The 26,335-nt window shown below is 46.5% G+C and overlaps 1 protein-coding gene across 1 annotated transcript; it reads left to right on the top strand.

Annotated features, from left to right (window-relative positions):
* The first annotated feature begins 7,792 nt into the window (after positions 1 to 7,792).
* Positions 7,793 to 21,324, top strand: LOC142471063 (extracellular calcium-sensing receptor-like). The gene is made up of 6 exons (XM_075577861.1): positions 7,793 to 7,977; positions 8,818 to 9,109; positions 10,283 to 11,188; positions 19,568 to 19,795; positions 20,186 to 20,309; positions 20,402 to 21,324. The coding sequence occupies exons 1-6, from the start codon at positions 7,793 to 7,795 to the stop codon at positions 21,322 to 21,324; spliced, it is 2,658 nt and encodes an 885-aa protein (XP_075433976.1).
* Positions 21,325 to 26,335: the final 5,011 nt, after the last annotated feature.

Below are 26,335 nucleotides of genomic sequence, written 5' to 3'. Positions count from 1 at the left end.
TTGTACTGTCTCTGTAGTTGTGTTTTGTTGTGCCCTTGATGTGCGCCGTTTTGTTCTGTCTTTATGAAGGCGTGTTTCATGTTGTTCTGGAGTCTCCGTGGCTCTCGATGTTGTAGCTCGCATTTTAGCCAGCCCTGTTTGATGTTGTTCTGGAGTCTCTGTGGCTCGTGATGTTGTAGCACGTTGTTGTTGTTTTGCAAGGCGTGCCGCATTCTGTTCTGTATTCACTGCAGCGCGTGATCTTGTAGCACATTTTTGGTCTTTTGCAAGGGGTGACTCATGCTGTTGTGTAGTCTCTTTGGCTCGTGATCTTGTAGTACGTTGTTGTTGTTTAGCAAGGCGTGGGTCATGCTGTTGTGGAGTCTGAGCGGCTGTTGATGTAGTGGGTGTGTCTCTGTGTTTTTGTTGTTGTTGTTGTCGTTGTGTTGCTCTTCTGACTCTGGCTCTGTCTCTTTGTTGTGCAAGGCGTGTTTGGCGCTGTAGTGTTTCATTATCAGTTGATGTTGTGTGTGTGTGTGTTGCTGATTTGATGTGTTAGGATGCTGTGTGTTTATTTGTCCCTTTGATGTACCTGGTGTTTGTGTATTATATGTAATTAGTGTGTCATGTTGCTGTGTGTTATGTGTTGGTGTTGATGTTGTGTTTGTGAGTATTTGTTGTTGAGCTATTGTGTATTGCGTTGTGAGTTGTTTGTTTACATTGTGTGTGTGTGGCTTTGAATGTGTGTGAAATGGGTGTGTGCATTGTGTGGTGTAGTAGATATAGTTGGTGTGTGTGTGTGCGTGTGACCTTCATTGTCAGGGTGTGTATGTTTTGTTTTCCGAAGGTGTTTTTTGGGTAGCATGTTTTGTGTTGTGGAGATTTGTTGTTTGTGTTGATGTTTTTATGTGCGTTATTTTAGGTGGTGTAGATGTGTTGTGTGTGTAATTTGTGATGTGTTGGTCAAAGTAGGTGTTATGTGTGTTGTGGTAGGTGTGTTGTGCGATGTTAGTGAATTGTTTCAGTGCGTGTGTGTTTAGTATACTTCCTGATGTTGTTGTGTCAAGGTGCACTTGGATCCAATTCTTGTGTTCTGTCTTTTGGCTGCAGCGTTGAGGCGTGTAGGTGTTCAAGGCATCCGGTGGTGGTCTGTGAAAGGGTTGTAAATGGGTTAAGTGTGACAGTATTGAGGTTTTTTTTTTTGTTAGTTGTGTGGTGTGTGTGTGTTTTAATGTTGTGTGTGTTTGTGAGTGTAGTGTGAATGTTGGTTGTGTGTGGCTGAATAGTGTGTGTATGTAGTTTGTTTTGGTGTTGTGTGGGATTGTTGCTTGTGTGGTGTGGGTATGTAGTTTGTTTTTGTGTTGTGTGTGATTGTTGCTTGTGTGGTGTGGGTATCTGAGTGTGGTGTGGGTGGGTGAGTGTGTGTGTGGTTGAGTGAGTGTGGGATGTGTTAGTGAGTGTGCGGTATGTGAGCGTTGTGTGGGTGAGTGAGAGTTGTGAGTGTGGGTGAGTGTTGGGTGTGTGAGTGTTGTGTGGGTGTGTGATTGAGTGTTATGTGTCACTGTTGGTTGTGTGTTGTGTGTGTGTGTATGTGAGTGTTGCGTTTTATGTGGGTGTGAGGTGTGTGTGTGTGTGTTGTAGTATTGTTTGTGTGGTAGGTGTAGTATTGGTTGTGTGTGTTTTGTGTAGTGTTTGTTGTGTGTGTGAGTATTGTGTGTGTATGTGATGAGTGTTTGTTCCCCAAATGAGAAATACTGTGAAAGTAGTATGGTGTTAAAATATATATTTTTTTAAACGAACAACCGACTGGCTGTGTGAGGTGTGTTGGGAGCGGAGGTGGTGTGTTGGTGTGCCTGTTTGTGGGTTGTTTTGTCGTTGTAGGGGAGTGGTGGTGTGGTGGTTGAGGTGCAAGTGTATGGTGGTCATAAACGTGCTAATTAGCATTCTGTTGAGTTTAGTGTGTGTGTGTTAGCATGGTGAAGGTCAGGTGTGTTTCCATCGGAGAGGGTGTTGTGGGGGTAGGGGATTGTTGAGTTGTTATTGTGTGTGGCATATCATCCCAGGAGGTTTTGGTGTGTGTGTGGATGAGGGCGTGTTGTGTGGGTGAGTGTTGTGTGGATGTGTGTGAGTGGTGGTGAGATGAGTGTTTGTGCAATAAATGAGACAGACGGATACATTTTCATTGTTTTTCAAATAACTTTTATTTAAACGAAGAGCTGAGTTCCTGTGGTAGGTGTCTTGGCAGCAGAGGGTGTGTGTTGGTGTATAGGTTTGGGGGGTGGGGTGTTGATGTGCAAGGGGAGTAGTTGGTCAGACGTGTAAATTTGCATTGCATTGAGTGTAGTGTGTGTGGCAGCATGGTGAATGGGAGGTTTTTTTCCAAGTGGATTGGGTGTGTTGGGGTGTTTAGCGCTGGTTGTGTTGTGGGGGGTAGGTAGTGGTGTGATGAAGTGTTGTTTTGTGTGTCGTATCAGTACAGGAGGTTTGTGTGTGTGTGTGTGTGTGAGGGCGTGTTGCGTGGGTGAGGGCGTGTGGCGTGGCTGACTGCGTGTGTTTGCGAGTATGTCTGAGGAAGTGTGTGTGTGTTGTGGATGATGGTGTGTGGTGTGCCTGAGGGCATGTGTGTGGCGTGGCTGAGGGCATGTGTGTGTGTATGGCGCGTGTCTATGGGCGTGTCTGAGGGCGTGTGTGTGAGGTGGGTGATGGCGTGTGTGTTTTAATGTCGTGTGTGTTTGTTTGTGAGTGTAGTGTGAATGTTGGTTGTGTGTGGGTGAATAGTGTGTGCATGTAGTTTGTTGTTGTGTGTGATTGGTGCTTGTGTGGTGTGGGTATGTAGTTTGTTTTTGTGTTGTGTGTGATTTTTGCTTGTGTGGTGTGGGTGTGTGAGTGTGGTGTGGGTGGTTGAGTGTGTGTGTGTGAGTGTGTGGGTGAGTGAGTGTGGGATGTGTTAGTGAGTGTGCGGTGTGTGAGTGTTGTGTGGGTGAGTGAGAGTTGTGAGTGTGGGTGAGTGTTGTGTGTGTGAGTGTTGGGTGGGTGTGTGATTGATTGTTATGTGTCACTGTTGGTTGTGTGTTGGCTGTGTGTGTGTATGTGTGAGTGTTGCGTGTTTGTGGGTGTGAGGTGTGTGTGTGTGTGTGTGTGTGTATGTTGTAGTATTGTTTGTGTGGTAGGTGTAGTATTGGTTGTGTGTGTTATGTGTAATGTTTGTTGTGTGTGGGTGAGTGTTGTGTGTGTATGTGATGATTGTTTGTTCCCCAAATGAGAGATACTGTGAAAGTAGTATGGTGTTAAAATATTATTTTTTTTCAACGAACAACCGACTGGCTGTGTGAGGTGTGTTGGGAGCGGAGGGGGTGTGTTGGTGTGCCTGTTTGTGGGTTGTTTTGTCGTTGTAGGGGAGTGGTGGTGTGGTGGTTGAGGTGCAAGTGTATGTTGGTCCTAAAAGTGCTAATTAGCATTCTGTTGAGTTTAGTGTGTGTGTTAGCATGGTGAAGGTCAGGTGTGTTTCCATTGGAGAGGGTGTTGTGGGGGTAGGGGATTGTTGAGTAGTTATTGTGTGTGGCATATCATCCCAGGAGGTTTTGGTGTGTGTGTGGATGAGGGCGTGTTGTGTGGGTGAGGGCATGTTGTGTGGGTGAGTGTTGTGTGGATGTGTGTGAGTGGTGGTGAGATGAGTGTTTGTGCAATAAATGAGACAGATGGATACATTTTCATTGTATTTCAAATAACTTTTATTTAAACAAAGAGCTGAGTTCCTGTGGTAGGTGTCTTGGCAGCGGAGGGGGTGTGTTGGTGTATAGGTTTGGGGGGTGGGGTGTTGATGTGCAAGGGGAGTAGTTGGTCAGACGTGTAAATTTGCATTATATTGAGTGTAGTTTGTGTGGCAGCATGGTGAATGGGAGGTTTTTTTCCCAGTGGATGGGGTGTGTTGGGGTGTTTAGCGCTGGTTGTGTTGTGGGGGGTAGGTAGTGGTGTGTTGAAGTGTTGTTTTGTGTGTCGTATCAGCACAGGAGGTTTGTGTGTGTGTGTGAGGGCGTGTTGCGTGGGTTAGGGCGTGTGGCGTGGCTGACTGCGTGTGTTTGCGAGTATGTCTGAGGAAGTGTGTGTGTGTTGTGGATGATGGTGTGTAGCGTGCCTGAGGGCATGTGTGTGTGTGGTGTGGCTGAGGGCATGTGTGTGTGTATGGCGTGTGTCTGTGGGCGTGTCTGAGGGCGTGTGTGTGATGTGGGTGATGGCGTGTGGCGTGCCAGAGTGCGTGTGGGCGAGGGTGTGTTTGTGCGTGTGTGTGTTTTTGTGGCTGAGGGGGTGTGGCTGAGGGGGTGTGGCATGTGTGAGGGCGTGTGTGACTGTTGGTTGTGTGTGTGATTGTTGTTTGTGTGTGTGTGTGTGGGTGTTGTGGGCTCCGGAGGAGCTTTGTGCGTTGTCCGGTGCCGATGTAAGTATAAGACTGGTTTGGGGGGGAGGGTGTTTGGGGGGGGTGTCATGGTGTGTGTGGGTATTGTGGCCTCCGGACTAGCTGCGTGCGTTGTCAGGTGGTTATGTAAGTATGATAGTGGTCTCGGGAGGGGGGGGTCATGGTGTGTGTGGGTGTTGTGGGCTCCGGAGTAGCTGCGTGCATTGTCCGGTGGTTATGTAAGTATGATAGTGGTCTCAGGAGGGGGGGAGGTTAATGGTGTGTGTGTGTGGTTTTGGCGGGCTCCGGAGTAGCTGCGTGCATTGTCCGGTGGTTATGTAAGTATGATAGTGGTCTCGGGAGGGGGGGGGGAGGTTAATGGTGTGTGTGTGTGTGGTTTTTGCGGCCTCCGGAGGAGTTGCGTGCGTTGGCTGTTCGTGTGGGGGGGGTGAAGGGCTGCGGAGGAGCAGCGTGCGTTGGCTGTTCGGGTGGGAGGGGGTGAGGGGCTGCGGAGGAGGAGCGTGCGTTGGCTGTTCAGGTAGGGGGGGTGGTGAGGGGCTGCGGAGGAGCAGCGTGCGTTGGCTGTTCGGGTGGGGGAAGGTGTGAGGGGCTGCGGTAGCGGGAGAGCTGTGGCGTGCATTAGTGGTGTGCATGAGGTTGTGTGGTTTTTGCGGCCTCCGGAGGAGCAGCGTGCATTGGCTGTTTGGGTGGGGGGGGGGGGGGGGTGAGGGGCTGCGGTAGCGGAAGAGCTGTGGCGTGCATTAGTGGTGTGCATGAGGTTGTGTGGTTTTTGCGGCCTCCGGAGGAACAGCGTGCGTTGGCTGTTCGGGTGGGGGGGGTGAGGGGCTGCAGTAGCGGGAGAGCTGTGGCATGCGTTCGTGGTGTGCATGAGATTGGGGAGGGGGGTGGTCGAGGGGGGTGTTTTTAAGAGGCATTGTCCGTCGGTATGCGCTGTGTGTTCATGCGGTGTGTGGAGGTGATCGTGCGGTGTTGTGTGAGCGTGTGTAATGTTGGAGTGCTGAAAGCAATGTTTATATAGTTCAGATTCTGTACCTGATCTGTGGTAGCAGGCGGTGAGGGTTTTGTGGGTTGAGAGGTGGCCCCAGAGCAGTGAGGATTCGTTTCTTTGAAGTGTTGTCCCAGAGCAGTGAGGATTAGGTGCTGTGTAGCGTTCCCAAATCTCCCAGAGCAGTGAGTGTTAGGTGCTTTGAAGCGTTCCCAAAGGTCACTGAGAGGTGGGACAGTGTGGCAGTGGTGTTGGCCGCAGGCCAATGAGAGTCAGTGAGGGGTGGGACAGTGTGTCAGTGGTGTTGGCCGCAGGCCAATGAGAGCCAGTGAGGGGTGGGACAGTGTGTCAGTGGTGTTGGCCGCAGGCCAATGAGAAGTGTGTGGGGGCGGGCATGGCCTGAGGCTGAGTGACAGGCCAAAGGTGCAATGCGATTGGCCCTAGGGACACAGGCCATGCAGACAAACATACAGTGCTTTCAGAAATATAAAGTAGATATATATATATATATATTTATATATATATATATATAGTCAAATTGAACAGTTGGCCCTCCTTAGGTGCTGAAAGGCTGTAGGTGCTTGCCCCATATGGATAATATAGACATACATTACCATTCCAAGGTCTGGTAAAGCAAGAGACAGCACTCAATTGTAAAAAACTTCACAAAGTCTATTGGTGAAATACCCGGGTAGTTGTGCAGCCCATATATATATATATATATATATATATATATATATATATATATATATATATATATATATATATATATATATAGGCTAAACAACTACCCGGGTATCCTCTGTTACAGGGGTCTCCTCCACTGGGGTCCGTTTCACTGTCCTGGGGGAATTATTATGTGCTGCCTCAGGACACTCCCTAAAAGAAAGACCCTGCCCCCCCCCCCCCCCTGCAGAAATGACATGTCAGAACATTAGGACAGAGAACGATTATGCCCCAGAACCTCACAGTGACTGTTAGGACCCGTATGTCAGGCCAGAATCTGCACTCGTGTTAAGCTTCCATTTTGTATGGTCATAACTAGTTAAGATTCTGTAGTCAAACTTTTGCTGAAATATAATTCCTAAATGCACTCAGTTTCTGCCAAATTGCATTTCCTTTCTTCCTGGTCAGGATATTACTACGATACTTTTGTGTTGTCAATTTCCTGATGTTTTAGTAGAATATAATAGAATGGTTCTCTGCAAGAAGCAAAATAGTTTAATATAGTTGCTAAAGACTCAAGGTCTCTTTTGATAACAGACAATGAATAAGCTATGTATTCAGACAATTGCTTGAATTGGGAAAGACACATCCCAAAAGTCACGCCACTAATATGTCATGCCCCTAAATCACGCCTCTAATCAAAGCTACGCCCAAGACACGCCTATGATACACCTATGTTACGCCTATGTTACGCCTCTAACCAATATCTTTTTTTTTCTGTATCAAAGTCATTACCCTATGAGTAATAAATTGAGACAAAGGATTTGAAACCTGGCTTGCGTTACGTTTCATTTCGTTCATCTACCAGGCCTGAAAGTTCCCCAAAGATCGAAGATAACAGTGGCAGGGCGTGAAAGCTTCCCAGGGAAGTATGCTGCAAAACGGTGCAGATTGTGTCCAGTCACAAGGCCTTCAGATCCTTTGGCAGAGGATAGGTTCCTTTCGGTTCTGAAGCCTAGGTGAGGAAATTTAGGTTTTCCTTCAGTGACCGCACCTCATTTTGTCACAGCCTGCACTTAAATGTCTGTGTGTACCACATTTAAAGAAAAGCCAGGACTTGCCATTGTAGAAACCGCCCCATCTGTCCCCTTAACCTTTGCCGTGTTACTGCCCCCTGTGGTTGCCCCATCTGTGTCTGAATCCTGTCTCGGTGCTGTGTTACAGCCCCCAATAGTTGCCCCTTCTGTGCCTGAATCTTGTCTCTATGCCGTATTACTGCCACCAGTGGCTGCCCCAACTGTGACTGGAGCCTTTCTCTGTGCTGTGTTACTGCCCCCAGTGGTTGCCCCATCTGGAACTGGAGCATGTCTATGTGCCATATTACTGCCTTCCGTGGAGCTTGTCTCTGTGCTGTATAACTGCCCCCAGCAGATGATTCTGTATCTGGGTTGTGTCTCTTCATGCATTTCTCAGGAGGCTCAAACTCTGTAACTAACATCCCCCTCTGCTATTCCTGCAGCTCTGTCACTGAACCTCCATCCTGCCCCATATAACCCCTCCAGGCTGAGAGAATGAGCATGGCAAAAGGATGATTATTATCTTCAAAATGAGCACAGCTTTGAATTAAGTGAATGACGGGTGTCTCCTTTTCCCAGGGCCAGTGTTTATCCCGTGCAGCTCCCGGAGACATCACATTCATCACCCTACAGTTTGTGATGCTAGAAAATGCTGCCCTATTCTATAGGACAATGGGGCACGTTATTCTATTCTACACTACACCATTCACGCTGGGGTGTAGCCTCAATAATGCCGAACTCAGGGGGATTGTGGAGGCCGGAGACATCTTAATTGGTGGGTTGTTACACCTTCATACGGACAAAATATACCCCAAAACTAGCTTCACAGAGGAACCCGCCCCGATCATCTGCAAAGCGTAAGATGTATTTCTATAAAATTTGACAACCATTTGTTGATGTCATCTTTAAAGGGTCAGTCCCACGTAGGGGCAAAGTGACCTAATGACAGGGACGTGTTTAGTGGGTTAAAGAGTAAGTCCCAAATAGGGGCAAAGTGACCTAATGACTGGGACGTGTTTAAGGGGTTAAAGGGTCAGTCCTACATAGGGGCAAAGGGACCTAATGACAGGGACGTGTATAATGGGTTAAAGGGTCAGTCCCATGTAGGGGCAAAGTGACCTAATGACAGGCACATGTTTAATGGATTAAAGGGTCAATGATATGTAGGAGCAAAGTGACCTAATGACGGACATGTTTAATGGTTTAAAGGTGCCTATACAAAGTACAGCTCTAACTCGCATTTTTTCTATGATCGCCCTTTTCTAGTAGCTACGAGAATCTCATCGAGGCTCTAAGCTGGCAGGCAACTCACCAATTTAATCTTTTCACCTGAGGCAGGGGGCAAGATGGAATTTGTGTGAAGGACTTAGAATTTTTTTTTTATTGCATTTGTCATGGCCGAAACGTCGCTCCTCCCAAAATAAATGTACTTTATTGATAACAAGTCCATCGGAGTGTGTTCTATAGTCACAGTTATACCTCCATTTGATGTGGGATTCCTGTGAACCCGAGGCAGATTTTCCTGTTATTGTCAGTGTGCCTTCTTTTTTCTTCCCCCTTGACCATCATTTCATAATTTATCTACAGAATACACCCCCATTCTTCACTCATTAATATATGACACGTGGTTTGATCCTCAAAATATCCTGATGGTTAAATGCCTCATCAGATTTCCTATCCCCCACTCTCACGCCCAGGTTGCTGCTTGATAATTACCAGCTTGTCCAGGCCATGCGGTTTGCCGTGAAGGAGATCAACAGGGACATTGAGCTTCTACCCAACATCACCTTGGGTCTCCATATCTATGACTCATGTGCTGTGATGCAGAGGGCAGTAGCAGGTACCCTACAGGTGCTAACTGGGCATGGGCCGCCTGTGCCCAATTACAGGTGCCATCGAGGTGTCCCCTTGGCAGCTGTCATCGGCCATGCTTTCTCTACAAACAGCATTATGACGGCTCATATCCTGGGGCTGTACCGTTACCCGCAGGTAAGGATGAGTTTGCTGTCCGTGGTGCTGAAATAATCATTGGAGCATGAGCATTCCACATACTAGTCTGCCTGTGTATTATACATGTAATCCCACATACTGTAGTCTGCCAGTGTATTACACATGTAATTCCAGATAGTCTGCCTGTGTATTACACGTGTAATTACACACAGTCTGCCTGTGTATTACACAAGCAATTCCAAATAGTCAGATAGTTCAATTTCTTAGGGATCTCTGAACTGGGGGAATGTTTGTCAACCAAGTGTTATCTTTTCCCTTATCCCGACATGTCCTTATCAGAGAGCCAATACAGATAAGGGGAGTTGGGGAGATGGTCTCTAGCTGTAGATGCATTTGCTGAACCCACAAAGACATCACTCAAAAGAGAGCAGTCGGAGGAAATCCCACACCTCCCAAGTCATACTTTACAAAAATAATAACAAATATTAAAAGTGTCAGATTTGAGTTTAAAAAAAAGGTCTCAATCCCATAATACAATTATAGAGATTAAAGTATCCTCAGACCTGGCAGATTTGATCAGCACAAGGAAAAAGGAAACCCGTGTCAGTAAGACATGCACATGTAAGCAGATCACATGATGTACGTAGCTGTAACAGACATTATTGCACCAGTTAACACAATGCATGTTGTTAAGCCGAATGCAATATTTACCATGAGATTTAATGCAGTGATACTGCTGCGGCCAAGTTTATTCGAGCATTTGCCCGTTCTTGGCCGCAGCAGTAGCCTGGCGCGCGCCGGAGGGTGACGGGCGCGCGCCGAAGCAGCGGAAGAGCGCCCTCCGATCGGGGCGCTCTCCCTACCGCTGCCGGGTCCGCCGGGTCCCCCGGAACCCCCTGCCGCCGTCCCCCACATCGCGGGACACCAGGGCTCCCTCAGGGAACCTGGACGCGCGTGCAGGGGGCGCAGGCTCCCGAAGACGCGTGACCGCGCGTCTATGACGCGCGGCACGCCGAGGGGCGGCCACTAGCAAGCCGGGAAATCTCCCGGCTTGCGGTACCGGCCACACTTTAATAAAGTGTGTCGGTAGTGTAAATGTCAAAAGTCTGCCGGATGCCAAACTGTTGTAAAACCAGCGCCAAAAACAGCGAAGGATTCTCGTTGGAAGTTTTCCCTTTGATAAATGTGGAACTGTTATTATCTTTGCTCCAGTTTGGCATCTGGGAGACTTTTATAAATGTAGCCCCCCAAATCCTGGAACTAATTCTGGCATCTTCCTCTAAACAGATCAGCTACTATGCCACAAGCTCCGTCCTGAGCGACCGGACACTGTTCCCTTCCTTCTTCAGGAATATCCCCAGTGACGCCTTCCAGTCCCAGGGACTGGCCCAGCTGGTGTTGCACTTTGGCTGGACTTGGGTGGGACTGGTGGCTATTGATGATGATTATGGGCAGCAGGGCATCCAGGTCATCAGGAGAGAGATACTTAAGGCCGGAGCTTGTGTGGCCTTCACGGAGAACATCATTGTAAATCAGCCTGACCGTAATGCTCCGCACATTGTCCGGGTAATCAAAGAGTCAACAGCCAAGATTGTGGTTGTCTTCTCCACTGGTTTTGATTTGACCTTTATATTAAATGAGATGTTGAGACAGAAGATGACAGGGAAGATATTGTTGGCCAGTGAAGCTTGGGCCACCTCTGACTTCCTATTAGTTGACAAATACTCAGAACTTCTTTCTGGAACAATTGGCTTTGCCATCCCCAGAGGGACAATCCCAGAGTTTAAAGAGTTCCTCAACAGCATCCACCCCTCCATGTCTACGGGAGGAGAGTGGGTGAAGATATTCTGGGAGGAAGCTTTCAGCTGCAAGTTCCCAGACCTGAAAAACTTAACAGGCGCATCAGTGACTTCAACAAAACAGTGTACGGGAGCAGAAAACCTAGAAAACATCCAGACCAGCTATAATGATGTCTCTGACTTAAGGTCAACCTACAATGTCTATACCGCAGTTCGTGTTGTTGCCAAAGCTTTGCAAGATTTGACCGACTGCCGTGAAGGAGAAGGACCATTCTCACATGGAAGATGCTCAGATATTTGGAGTTTCAGACCATGGCAGGTAGAGATCTTTAACAAACAGAAAACTAGAGTACAGCATAATACAGTAAAAATAAAATGATATAAGACATCTTTTGATGGACCAACATTAGAGATGAGATTACAGTGTGCAGAGCTTTCCAAATTTCATAGGTTTCTTCTCTGGGTGTACTGTGTCAGCACAGACAGAAGGAAACATGTATATTCTCACCACTCCACATCCCTCCTCATCACCTCAGGAGATATACAGTATGTGTCCTTCTAAGTGGGCTGCTAGATTACACTTGAATATTAAACGTATGAGGTTTGGTAAACTTTGTACATTAAGATTTCATCTCTGAAAAACTTTGTCGGTCTCTGTCACGATGACACCAACTTTTATCAACACATTTATATTTCTGGGCACTTGATTGAACAGAACAAGTTGCAAAATAAATTGTGATTTATTTCCTTAATAGACAAACACATGACATCTGCAGAATACACTTAAAACAACACTCATTGGGATAAGGGAAGAAAATAAATTGTCCTTGGAACGAAAGAAATTGCCCTTTGCTTGCCAGTACAAGAAATGCAGCCTTGGTTTTAAAAGTCCTGTGGTTGTGTTGTTGTTAACCCTTCACTCCTGGACTGGTTGCTGCTGTGCTGGAACAAAGTCTTGCATCTTTACATCATGGATTATAATTCAGGAATCACACTGGGGATACCTGGAGAGCCAAAGTTATAGACTGCCCAAAGCTATCTTTAACATGTGGATCCAATCCCTTGTGGGAAAAAAAAAAAACACGAATAGCCAAGTTACTCACAGTTCATAAGACCGGTCAAAAGGGCTGTCCGGTGGGCAGGGCGCATGGGTCAGGTTGACGCCCATGCCACTTAGCATACCTGGGATACACCCATAACTTGGTGCCGCTCCGTCTGATTTTTGACCAATAAATGTAAATAGACTGGCATCTGTGATACCTCAAAATGCTGGCCGTGTATAACTTATGGGTATCTGGGTCTTTTCATAACTGACACCCTTTTAGACAGAGAGACTCTAAATCTGAGAGACCCCTTTTGAGGCTCGGTCATAAAAACACCTACAGCCCATTGAGACCCCTTTGAGGCGCGGTCATAAAAATACCTACAGCCCATTGAAATACCGGTTTCTCTACTGCCATCATGTGTCGGTTAGAGGGTATGGCAAGCAATGCATTTTGTCTTTTAACATGGCAGCCAGGGAATGGCTTGTAAATGGGGGACAAAAAACGTCTGGGACAGGGCAACCACAGTAATGCATAGCAAATCAGGTATTAACCCCTTCCTCCCCGTCACAGTCTCCTCAAAGGTATCCCAGTCTGCAAACAATCTCCATTTCTCCAGGCCACCAATATGGCATCTAGGACTTTGTACTACACTGGTCAAGACACAGAGCTTAGCTTTGGGGTAATAGGAAGAGTTATAGGGGTACATACAGAGAACTCCATTAAATATGGACTAGTAACATGATGTTACCTAAATAGATAATGTCCATTAGCTTACAACAAAAGACAGGGGGTGCCAATGCTACATCCAATTGACAAAACATATATGGTAATAAGTACTAAGTTCAAATACTTCAATAATAATAATAATAATAATTACTTTGTTATTTAGTTAAAACCTTTGGCCAAATCATTATAAGCCTGCATACCAAACGTCAAGGTATAACCAAAAATGCAGGTCCTACACTACACTGTGAACCCTTCCTTTTACCTCTGTATGAGGGGAAAGAACCATAATAGGTCCTGTTCTTGCAGCAAAGTGAAAAGACCTCCCAAGTTAAAAAGTCGAGGAGGTGTGAGCTCTGGGGGGAGGTGCCACCTACCTCCATGCAACTGTTACCAGTCTGAAATTGATTAACACACACACATTCTCAGCTAGCTCAAACTCCTACACCCACCACATCATGAATATATATTAGCTTTCCTGATTTGAACAAAGCTAAATATATGCAAAACCAATGGTCGTTAGGGACTTCATTTACATATAGGCTTAATGTGAAGTTGGCACTGTCATGCGTTACCTTCAAATAACGTGGCGTAAAGTCTCTTACTCAAAGATGGCGTTACTTCTATCAGGATTCCTGAATAGTTGATTAAAGTTAAAAAAAAAAAAGAGAAGACAGGAGAGGATAAAACCAATAGGTATAGGTATGATTGAACGAGCTGTGACTTTACACTTATCCTCACCCTATAACAGACCTATCTCGGGGTGTGGATGAGAATAACGAAACCTTAAGCTCTGACCTGACTAAGGTTCCATTCAATCCCTGCAGTAAGTATAACAGAGCTCTGGGGATCGGCGCTGTTACAGGGAACACCTCTTTAGCATACAGTACATTACCATTACACTAACGCTCGTCATTAGCCCTGTCTGTTACAGTAACGCAAGGTCTCGTTGTGGCTTAAAACTGCTCATAACGCATCATTACTGAGATATGGAGGAGTGTCTCCCGCTCTGCCTTTACCTGCTCCCTCTCACATATCTTCCTCATCAAAGTATCCTCTCGGTCCCCCTTCACTCTCTTGCCCCCCACCTCGCTTCCCCCCCTTTCTCCCCCCCTCTCTCCCCCCCCCTCTCTCCCCTCCCCCCCCCCCACTCTCTCCCCCCCTCTCCCCTCCCCCCTCATCCTGCCTACATCAATTTTATTGTAGATTTCATACACACATTTCGTTTTACAAATGTTTGGTCCTTTGCATGTATTCCCTTTCCCCCCTCTCTACCCCCTCACTTGCCTCCCCCCTCGCTTCCCCCCCATCTCTCCTTTGCTCCTCCCCCCCATATACTTCCTCTGCTTTCCCCCCCCCCCCCCCCTTATCAATTCCTCTCCCCTCCCTCCCCTCCCCCCTTGGCGTGGGCTACTTATGTCGTTTTTCAATTAATTTTATTTATTTGGGGGCGCCCCTGGACTCTACTGCCCCCAGCCGTCAGGTCTCTTGCTCCCTTCTGCGCCGCCTCCTTAGGACCAGCGGAGATCCACCGGGCTCCCTGCGCGCTCTCGCCACCAGGGGGCTCCCCCCTGCGATCCGCTCCCGTCCTTCTTCTAAGCTGCCATGTCGCCTCACGCCACCAGGGGTCTCCCTCCTTCAACACTCCTGCCGCCGTCAAGATGGCCGTGTTGCCGCTTCCCGCCACCAGGGGACTTCTTCCCTCTACTTCTTCACGAGGTGAGATTAAAATGGCCGCGCTGCCCTCTTCCCGCCACTAGAGGGGATCTGCTACCCACCAACTGAGCCCTATGAAGTTCTGTTTTGGGGATGGCTCAAAGCTTGTGGGTGATTGACACCGGAGCCACACTTAAGCACAGTGTTTGCTCCGTGTCGGCTCCACACGCTACCAGCACGCCTCCGGGGCTGGTGCCTCTGCTGTATGCTGCTGCTGCTCGGGACCCAGGGAAGAAGTAGGTAGACCAATTATTTTTAGGAACTCCGCGCCTCCATCCATTTGTTTCAAGGTGGACTCCACTCCATTTTTTTATGACCATGAGTCCGAATGGGAACAGCCATCTATATCGGACCCCATTGTCCCACAGGACTTTGGTGATGGCTGACAGGGCTCTTCTTTTTGCCAGGGTCTGTGGGTCGAGATCCTGAAACACCTGCAGTTTCACTCCCTCAAACTCCAGGGCTCTAGTCGTTCTGGCAATCTGGCAAACGCTTTCCTTTATTTTAAAATAATGCAGCCTGTCCGAGGAGGATTGCCAAGAAATGTTTAAATTCGCTGTTTAAGGTTAAGTTCTATAATTACACTGGTTTAGTTAGAAATATAGTTTGACGGTAATAATTTTTATATGATTCTTTAATGGAGGGTGCTGGCTTAGGGACCGCCTGGGTCAGCTGCCTGCGTCTTGAACTGTGCACGGCGGTATCACACCCCCATGCACAGACAAGTCCCTCGGGCACCCAACCACCGACGGCAGTCAGGGTTTGAGAGGTTCCTTCTGGGCCTCAAGTGGCATAGGGTAGGCTCGTGGGCAAAGGGACCGATGCTGATCATGGTCAGTCTCGGCCCCTCAATTAATCTGTTCTTTCCTTACCTTCTCCCCATCTCCCACCCCTCCTCCTCCCCTGTGGTGCGGGTGCTGTCCCCCGTTTGGGTTAACGGACTGGGGGGACCTCGGGTACAACAGCTCTACAGCAGCATTATAGAATATAATAGCTCAGACGAAGAGGACCAATGTCGTTGACCATAGTATCCCACAATACTAAGGGTTTGAACAGCCCAGGCAAACGCAGAGTAGCGATTGCGGATTACAAGCGTAAGCATGCGGACGTTGTGCTGCTCCAGGAGACGCACTTTAGCACTAGAAGTGCCCCCAAATACTGGGATAAAAGTTTTAAGTGGTTTTATCTATCCTCGGCAAGGAGGGAAAAGAAGAGAGTGGTGGCAATCCTGCTTCATAACAATCTCCCCTTTGTAGAGGAGGTAGTCAAGAGGGACGGGGACGGCAGGTTCCTCGTAATTGTAGGTTCCATACAAGCACAGCCAATAACGATAGCTACAGTCTATGCCCCGTGTGAGCAGGATACGTCCTTCTTTAAGAAGTTCTTCCATACGCTAAAATCAGTAGCTAGGGGAGATATAATACTAGCGGGAGATTTTAATGTAGCGGTTAACCCAAAGATGGAAAGATCAGGCCCCTATAAACCCAACAAGGGAAGCTACATCGAAGCCTTGTGAGAAGGGCTGGCTGAGAGTCAGTTAGTGGACATATGGAGGGAGATGCACCCGTTAGAAAGGGACTATACTTTCTTCTCTCACCCCCACTCCACCTACAGCAGAATCGATTACTTTTTTGTCTCTAGCAGACTGGTCTCAAAGATCCCTCACTCAGGGATCCATGATATTTTATGGTCGGATCATGCACCCATAGAGCTACGGTGCACTCAAAATTTCTTGGACAGGCCAGGGGCAAACTGGAAACTAAGTGAGGCAATCTTAAAGGTCCCAGAGTTAGAACAAGTAATTGGCAGGGAAATAGATCAATTCTTTCAAATGAATACCGGGAGTGTTCAGTCCCATTCAGTCCTCTGAGAAGCACACAAGGCAACCCTAAGAGGGACTCTTATTAACTTGGCGGCGAAAAGGAAAAGAGAGAGAAACGAGAAAATTGTCACCTTGCAATCTAAACTTAGGGAGCTACTACTCAAACATAAGCAAGGTCATAACTCGGCTCTCCTCAAAGAAATTCATAACACCAGAATCGAGCTTAATCTGGCCTTAACCTCCCAGGCAGACAACACACTGAGTTGGTCCAAAAGGCTATTTTATGAAACATCAAACAAACCAGATACCTTGCTAGCTAATAAATTGAGAAACAGACACCCAAATTATAATATACGGGAGCTGAGGCTAAAAACAGGGGCCCCAACAGCCAACTCAAAACGTATAGTGTAGGAATTCAGGAGCTTCAATGAAGACCTATATAACGGGGAAAAAGTGGCACACAATGGTAAAACGAAAAGAGCTCTGAAGGAGTTCCTGAAGAGCTTCACAACTGCCAAGACTGAGTGGTTCGGAAAGGGACACATTAGGGGCTAATTTTACGATAGAGGAACTTACCCAGGTTATTCAGGACCTCAAACCGTCAAAAGCACCTGGCCCAGACGGGTTCTCAAACCTGTATTATAAAAAATATATCAAGCTCCTGGGGCCTCATCTCCTCAGAATGTTTAATGCGGTGTTAGAAAGCGCCGCGTTCACGGAACAGATGCTCCAAGCGTCCATCTTAGTAATATATAAGCCTGGGAAAGACCCATTAGATTGTGCAAGCTACAGGCCCATTCCACTAATTAACACCGACATCAAAATGTACGCCAAATTACTGGCCAACAGATTAAGTCACATCCTGCCCAGACTCATACACCCAGATCAAGTCGGGTTCATTAAGGGTGGACAAGCCGCAGATAATACACGACGGATTATTGATCTGATAGATATAGTCAATACACGTAAAATTCCAGTTATGGTGCTGAGTCTGGATGCTGAAAAAGTCTTTGACAGGTTTGACTGGCCTTACCTGAGGGCCACGCTTGGAGAGTTTGGGTTTGGGGACCAGGTGATTAACGCGATCCTGTCACTGTATAAGGGTTCAGCGGCTAAAGTAATACACCAAGGATTTCCGTCTGACCTCTGCAAAATTAGAAGTGGCACTCGACAGGGGTGCCCGCTATCCCCCCTCCTATTTGCATTGTGCATGGATCCCTTGGCGGACCAAATCAGAAATAACACCGATATGGGGGGAATTGAGACCGACACGCAAACACACAAAGTAGCGCTCTACGCAGGTGATGTGCTGCTGGCGATCTCGAGGCCTCTCACCTCCCTACCGAACCTCTTCAACTTGCTAGGGAAATTCCAAGACAACTCAGGCTTTAGGATCAACCAATCCAAGTCTGAAGCTTTGAATATAAGCCTCCCGAAAGAGACAGAAAAATTGATACAGATCAATTTTAATTTTAATTGGCAGAAAACAGGATTGAAATACCTAGGTGTGCTCATCCCCAAAGATTACAACGGTATATATCGAGCAAATTACCCCAAACTGATCCGCACTCTAAAAGAGGACATCAGTAAGTGGGCGACCTTTAGGATATCTTGGATCGGAAGGATCCATAGCATAAATTTGAATCTCCTCCCACGCATCCTCTATCTGTTCCATACGTTACCGGTGCCACTTAGACTGAAGCAAATACTCTCACTTCAGTCTGCCATCTCCAAATTTATATGGGGAGGGAAAAAGCCAAGAGTAAAGGGTATGATTCTAAAAAAAACAACATTGGCGGGAGGGCTGGCGGTACCTTGTTTGTTATCCTATTATAAGGCGGCACAACTATGCCAAATCTCCCAATGGCACACAAGCCCTGATTCGAAGTGATGGGTAGCATTGGAGAGCGAAGCCTGCTCCCCAACGGAGTTGAAGAGCTTGATCCGGTTACCCAAAAAAGCTTTAAAGCTGATAAAAAAAAGCCACTGGCATCGATGGCTAATTCACTGGCTATCTGGGAGGCCAATAAATTTAGGTGCTCTCTTACATCCAGAGGTTCGCTGATGACCCCGTTATGGGGCAATCCAGATTTTGCCCCAGGTTTGACCAGAAAGGAATTTACAATTTGGAAACAATTAGGCATTGTTAGACTTCGAGACCTAGAGGGTAGAATAGACATTAAGCCCTTTGAACAAATTCGCGCTGATAAGAACCTCCCCCTCTCTGAGATTTTCAGATACCTCCAACTGCGAGCATTCTATAATAAAATTACCCCTAGACCCCCACTAACCATGTTTGAAAAGCTCTGTCTAGTAGAGACTGATACTAGTGGACTCATATCGCAATTGTACAGAGAAGTGATCGGTTCAGGGTGAAAGGTAGATCAAAAACTGAAATATATGGACCAATGGGAGAAATATTTAGGGGAAGTATTAGATGAAGAGGATTGGGATAAGATAGTATCGGAGTCTGCCAAGAGTTCTATATGTATGACATTGACGGAGAACACGCTGTTAATGCGCTGGTACCACAATCCCATGAAATTATCTAAATTTGTACCAGGGTACTCCCCTGTGCCCTAGACAGTGTGGATCAACGGCTGACCTGTTACATATGCTGTGGTCCTGCCCGCGAGTCAGACCACTATGGCAAGAGATTAGAGATTGGCTTCAGAGGATTCTTGACCTCAAAATCCCTCCTGAACCGACCGGCACCGGTTCTGAATAAAGCAAGTCATAAAATGGTTGCTTATTTCGCAACAGTAACACGGTGTGAGATCGCAGCATTATGGAAACAGCCCGAAATTCCATCAATTCCCAAGATTCGGAACAGAATTTGGTTTGAATGCCAGATGGAAAAATTGACGAGTTTAGTTAATGACACTGGCGAAATTTTCCTTAAAACCTGGATGCCTTGGTTGGCCCAGCTGGACATCCCGGGAGTGGAGAAAGATACCATCTTGCTTTGATAGGTTCAGATGCGTTCTCCTTTGATGGTGATCTAAGATGGGTGCTCACAGATAAATGTAGGACCCGAGACGCCTTTTGTGAATAGCCTGTACGGGCGACTAATACCCCCACCCCCACCGGTTTCCCCCTCCCCCTTCCTTCTTGTCTACCCCCTCTCCCTCCCACTTTTCATGAATATGTGTTTTCTCTTTTGGAAGAAAATGTGTTGGTAAAAATTCTTCAGTGGTTATATCTGTATATGTATACTTTTGAAAAACACAATAAAATCAAAGTTATAAAAAAACAAAAATGATAAAACTTCCACTGCTTTCACTGAATTTCCTTTGATAGCCCCATTGGTTTCAATTCCTTTACCAGCCCCATTGTCTGCACTAACTCTGAGCCTATGTTACCTAACAGAACCAACCTACTCTCTCCTCAGCTCTTGCACTATGTGAAGAAGGTACGCTTGAGACTGAGCAATGGGAGGGAGCTCTTCTTCAACGAGAACGGGGACCCACCTGCGGTGTATGATATAGTGAACTGGCAGCAGAGACCGGAGGGCGGAATAAAACCGGTCAAGGTGGGCAGCTACGATACCGGAGCTGCCATTGGACAGGTTTTCACCATCAATGCTAGTGCCGTGCATTGGGCGTCAGGTGGAAGGGAGGTAAGGTACTGCCATGGAGAGGAGATACATGTATAGGGAGCGGTAACAGGAGGTGTTATATGGAGCTGTTATATGGGCGATAGGAGGAGTTATAGTGAGCGGTTTCTTGGTGCAATAGGGGGAGTTATATGGATCTTTGAATTGGGCAACGGGTGGAAATACTTGACATAAATGTACCCGCTCATTCATTTACTTACAACATGCCTTCTCTGTCCCACTGTGGTTCGATAAAATGACTCAACCTTTAACTTTCATTGCTGGTGACAACGTGGCATGTCCCAATCATCCAGTCTGTCTCAGCCAGTCAGGACCGAGTTTGTCATTTTTATAGTACTGTATCCAAGTCATATCTTCCTCTTATACACTTCATCCTTCTAAATTCTCCTCCAGGTCCCTCTCTCTCTCTGCAGTAACAGTTGTCCCCCTGGTTTCAGGAAGGCAGCATTGAGAGGGAAGCCTGTCTGCTGCTTCCAATGTGTCCTCTGTCCCCAAGGAGAGATCTCCAACCAAACAGGTGAGAAGATCTTAGAAGAACTAGAAAAAAAACATAAATTCTGAACATAATGTGATAGATTATTACATTCATTATTGTTGTCTCTCTTTCAGACTCTGTTGATTGCTTTAAATGTCCGTGGGATATGTGGCCCAATCTCCAGCGGGAAACATGCCTCCCAAAGTCCAGAGAATTTCTCTCCTATGAAGAGCCATTGGGTGTCACCTTGGCTGCTACAAGTGTCTCCTCGTCTTTAGTCCCAGTTGTCATGGTTGGACTTTTTATTCACTTCAAGACCACTCCCATTGTCAGAGCCAATAACTACACCCTCAGTTGTCTTCTCCTGTGGACTCTGTCCCTCTGCTTCCTCTGCTCTTTGGTTTTCATTGGTTATCCCCAACCTGAGACGTGTCTTTTGCGCCAAGTAGCTTTCGGTATGGTCTTTGCCATGTGTGTCTCATGTATCTTGGCCAAAACCATCATGGTGGTCATTGCCTTCCAGGCCACCAAGCCTGGTAGCAACCTAAGGAAGTGGACCAGCAACCGAGTGTCTTATCTTGTTGTTATTGTATGCATTCTAATTCAATCTTTTCTCTGCATCGTCTGGCTCTCATTCTCACCTCCGTTCCCAGAACACAACACCCAAACTAAACCTAGGGTCATTATCATTGAGTGTAACGAGGGCTCCCCCATCGCCTTCTGGTGCATGTTGGGATATCTTGGCCTTCTGTCTAGTGTTAGCTTCATTGTTGCCTTCCTGGCCAGGCAGCTCCCCGACAGCTTCAACGAGGCCAAGTTCATCACCTTCAGCATGCTGGCCTTCCTCAGTGTCTGGGTGTTCTTTATCCCGGCCTCCCTCAGCGCACGCGGCAAGTACACCGTGGCCATGGAGGTCTTCGCCATCCTGTCCTCCAGCTGGGCTCTGGTGGTCTGCATGTTTGTGCCCAAATGTTTCATCATATTGTTCCGACCCGGCATGAACTCGAGAGAACGTCTCATGGGGAAAGACAGAGGTCTGACTCACAACGTCAAATAAATGTAAAAACTGGATGTCTACTCAGACCCAATAAACATTTTCTGCATTCACCACTTTGTATATTAATTAAAAAGTTTTACCTCTGTTGCTTTTACGTAATTGTTGCTGGGTGAAAAACTCTGTTTGTAACGGAATAAATAAATGGTGGAGAAGAAGTGACAGAATGAATGTGTAGATTTCAATTATTAATGATCAAGAGTATGTGCGATTAAATTAATTACTGTAACAGTGAAGAAACAAGGAACACGGTGACACGTCAGTGAACTTATGCAAATGGCGATCTCCATGCACAGAGAGAGCTGCCTCTCCTTGCACAGCTCTCACAGGCGATCGCACTGCTTTTATTTACATTTTAATTCTCGTGTACGGGAGCAGGGGGTCTCCGGAGAAAACCACATACATTTTAATGGGCAACCTCAATGAAAAATTTGCAATGCAAAAAAAAATACAATCAACGTTTTTCGTACTTTTGACGTCTTCACCATCCACCTTCGTTTCCAGCAGCAACATCAGGAACCTCTTGACACTAAACGCAATGATCCTCAACAGCTGCTAAATTCATCTTCTTTCTTTGTAATCCAATACAATGGGTGGATGTTGTCCCTTCAGCTTCTTAAACTCTAATGAGCCACGACAGGTCTTATGTAAGGCCTGTGACATCACATTTGAGTGTCAACTGGTACACCCCCAATTCGATTGGCTGGTGTACCATGTGACAGGGTTCTTTTTTTTTTAAAGGAGGTGTCGTCATCTTATAGAAGGTACGTCACATCCTTTAAAAAATAAATGGATGCCATCACATTGTACTACCATACAACCAATCAGATTGTGAGATATACCATGTGAGGCATCACATGGTACACATCCAATCCGATCTTTTTAATTACCGTGTGACAGCTTCCATTTTTTTAATAAGGATGTGATATCATCTTAAAAGGATGATGTCACATCCTTTTTTTTTTAAATTGGTGCCATCACATGGTACTTCAACCAATCAGATTGGGGGTGTACCATGTGGTATATCTCACAATACGAACTTTAGAGAATAGTCCCCTAAGTGCACGTATACACCGCTTATTTGCTGCAGGGTTTTCGGTTCACTTGGTGCTGAGGAGATCCATTCCACCTGAACCTGACAGGCTGGGTTAGATGCTGCTTCTCCGTACACCTCTTAGAACCCCGTACCCCTGCATCAGAACTACTGTACCTATTGATTTATTACAGTGGTTTCTGGTTATTGATGGTGATTGTAATATTATTCTCCACAAGATTTTTTAATATCCACGTGTTATTTAAACTTACCTCAACCGGACTCGGCAGCACTGACTCTGGACTCTGTTCTCCTTTGTGTTTTAGGTTTAATGAAGGATCGATATTTCAGGACCGTTATAGCGCGATCCGTTACAACGCGAATCCGCTTAGAGCGCTGGGCAAGCGTGGCTCCCAATTTTCGTACTTATGAATACTTTACAACACATTATTTCTAGCGCGATCCGCTTATAACGCGATGTGATTCTTTGGATCCCAAGCACAGCGCTATATAGGGGGTTGAGCTGTAGATAGTCAGATGGGGCAGTTGGCACTCCCATAAATAAAGAGATAGTTTTCTGGTGCATGTCCCATAAGGATAATATAAAAATACGCTACCGTGTAATCCAGGGAATAAAGAGACAGAATACAGCGGAGTAGTATAGAAAAAAAAGTGTATTAGTGAAAATGGAACTTCAAAACACCAACGTTTCAGCCCTCGCAGAGGGACCTTCCTCAGCACCCTGAGATAAGGCAACAGGAACACTCCAAAGTGCAAAAACTCCCCTCTGGTATATAAAAAAAGGAGAAATTACATAAGGCAAATGTGTATTAAACAACGTAATTAAAAGCATACGTATGAATGTTCACTCACGTGGTAAAGGATTAAATCAGGTGTTTCAAGATTTCTGATCTGGAGCAGTATAGGGCAGGAACTCTCCCGGACCATAAATGAAAAAATATTGGTTGAATTTTGGGTGTGGATTTTGGGGGGCAGTTTAATTTGTATGAGACTGCAGAGGATAAAACTGAGGCCCGGGGGGTTACTTGCAGGGGGAAGGGAGAAAGGTACAGTATGGGCAGTGGCAGTGCCAGCCTCCCCCCCCCCCCACACACACACTCACACACTACTACACCATGATATATATATACACAGCACAGGTACATAACGGGCAGTGCCAGCCTCCCCCTCACACACTACTACAACATGTATACAGAGCACAGGTACAGCGCAGGCAGAGGCAGTGCCAGCCTCCCCCTCACACACACTACTACACCATGTATACACAGCACAGGTACAGCGCGGGCAGGGGCAGTGCCAGCCTCCCCCTCACACACACTACTACACCATGTATACACAGCACAGGTACAGCGCGGGCAGCGGCAGTGCCAGCCTCCCCCTCACACACAGGAAGGGGAGGAGCTGTGAGCCAAGATGGTGGCAGACCCTGGAGGAGGGAGAGGATTTGGAACCAGGTCTCAAGCTAATCTGAACGCGGATAAGAAAGTTTCCCTGGAAGCTAAAGTGCAGAAATGTTTGCAAAAGAATGAGTCAGAAAATATGGAAAAAGAGATGAATGAATATGTTGGGCAGAAAGAGGCTGAAATGGAGAATACTGAAAGTACTCAGAAACAGACGGGTAAGAGAACTGCGGCTAAAACTAGCCAAAGGTCTAATGAAGCCAGGAGTAAAAGGCAGGCAGAACATGAGAAAAGGAGACTTGGGGTCACAGAACTTGTTATCCCACAAATTTGTAAGGACATGCACACTAATGCACAGACAACTGCAGCTACACTTAACATAGAGACCCCGCAAGCAACTGCACCTGACACAGTGACCCTGCATACAACTGTACCTGACACAGTAACCCTGTATACAACTGTACCTGACACAGTTGCCCTGTATGCAACTATACCTGATACAGAAACTCTGCATGATACAGAGACCCTGCAAGCAGCTGAGGGGAGCAGACAGGTGCAGGAATTAGCAGCCACACCCAAGGCAGACACGCAGCAAACAGCCCAGGTTGAGAGCCTGAATAATGCTGGCAATACACCTGAGACAGAGCAGCAAACAGCCCAGGCACAGGAAGAAGTGTCTGAAGTGGAAATGGCTGAAGCAGTGGAGAACGCTGAAGCAGTAGAGGCTTTTGAGGCACAAGAAATGGAGATTCCTAAAGTGGGAGAGAAATCCATACAGCCTGCAGCAGCAGCATCAAAGCCCTTGGCAGAAACAGGAGCGGCAAAGGCAAAGTCCTTAGATGAAGCAGGAACTGCAGCAAAACCAACAGGAGCGGCTGAGCCAGCTCCCCCACAGCAGTCAACATGGAGTACAAGACGCCCAGGTACATCTTATTTGTCATTTGATGATGCCAGAAAGCGCAGGAACGTTGTCAGGCTGCATTATTGGGGGGATATGGTTCCTATACCGGACAGATTTGTTGTAGGAAAAGACTTGATCAAAGTTTCTCTTGGCTTCCAACCCAGTGAAGTGTATGCTTTGTTACATGCTCCTAATAGCAGAAACTATGAAGTCAGCTTTAAGACACCAGAAGGGCTAGAAAAATTCTGGTTTCGTTACAGAGAAGTGAAGGATAATCCTGAATGGGAATTCTTTAAAGTTATTCAAGTATCTCGCCCTGTGACCGTGGAAGTGAATATTATCTTTTATATTGAGACTGTAGCGGTAGAAGATATACGTTTTTGGCTACAAAGACAGTGCGATGTTCTGTCCGGTCCAGTGAAAAATATGGATGCTGAAGGTTTCTGGAATGGGGGCTACAAGTTTAAAGTTAAACTCAGATACACACACAATGTGGCATGTCACCTCCCAAACGCCATATATATTGGAAGGGATCGCGGGCGATGTTTCTATTGGGGACAGCCTAAAAATTGTTTTAAATGTGATTCCCCCAGGCACTTAAGCTCAGCATGTGATAAAATCAGATGCACTTTATGTGGTTCTATTGGTCATCACAGCTCTGAGTGTGACAAGGACATTGTCTGCAACCTGTGCTATAAATGTGGTCATTCCTTTAAAGATTGCCCAGAAGCCGAACACAACCATTATGGGCAGAATGACACAGAGTCATCAGAAAGTCTTCAACTTGCACCTGCAGAAGAGGTTTTAAAGTCTCTGGGTCTGACATACAGTATACGCTTACAGCCCAAAGGGGGTCAGACGGAGAGCACAGGAGCGATCTGAGTTTTGTACCAAACACAGAGATTTCTACTCAGGAAGGTGATGTACCCCGCAAAGATGGCGGCGAACCCTTCAAAGATGGCGACGAACCCTGCAAAGATGGCGGCGAATCTCACAAAGATGGCGGTGAACCTCGCAAAGATGGCGATAATGAATGGGAAACAATAGCAAGTAAAAACAAAACTGCCCTAACCAGCTCAGCTAGAAAGAAAACTACAGAAACTGTCCAAGAAGAGATATTGCTGCACAATACATACAGTATGAGGTATTGGAGGAAAAGAGTTGGGGTGAAAAGATGGATGACGCAGACCCCGATATGTCGGACAGTCAGACCTCGCATCGGTCTGGATCTATTCAGGACATTGAGATGGTCGGACCATTAAATAAGAGAAATCTGCCATCAGAGAGTCCCCCTGGGAGAAAGAAAATGGTCAAACAGAAAAATGGTGCAAAAAAGAAAAAAAAAGGGTGGTGGTGATTCACTAAATATGCAAAGTGCCCCTCTCCGCTGAAAGTGGCAACTATTAATGTGAATAGTATTAAGAGAAAAAGACACAGACTCAAGTCTTCTAGTCTAAAGGACATTAAGAATTAGATTTTCTTTTTGCAGGAAACTTGTCAGATTACTTTGTGTTATTTATCTATCAGATGTAAAGTGTATATAGCAGGGGGAATCTGAGAGGTTGGAGAGATGCATTTAGATATCTTTGAAAAGGGAATCTCTGTAAGTTAAATGTATTGTTTGTCATTTTCTGGATGCTATTCTGTAAGTATTTTGTG

Source organism: Ascaphus truei, chromosome 20 (assembly GCF_040206685.1).
Source record: "Ascaphus truei isolate aAscTru1 chromosome 20, aAscTru1.hap1, whole genome shotgun sequence".
NCBI lineage: Eukaryota > Metazoa > Chordata > Amphibia > Anura > Ascaphidae > Ascaphus > Ascaphus truei.
Note: the sequence above shows the minus strand (reverse complement) of the source record. Positions and strands in the feature narration are given on the sequence as shown.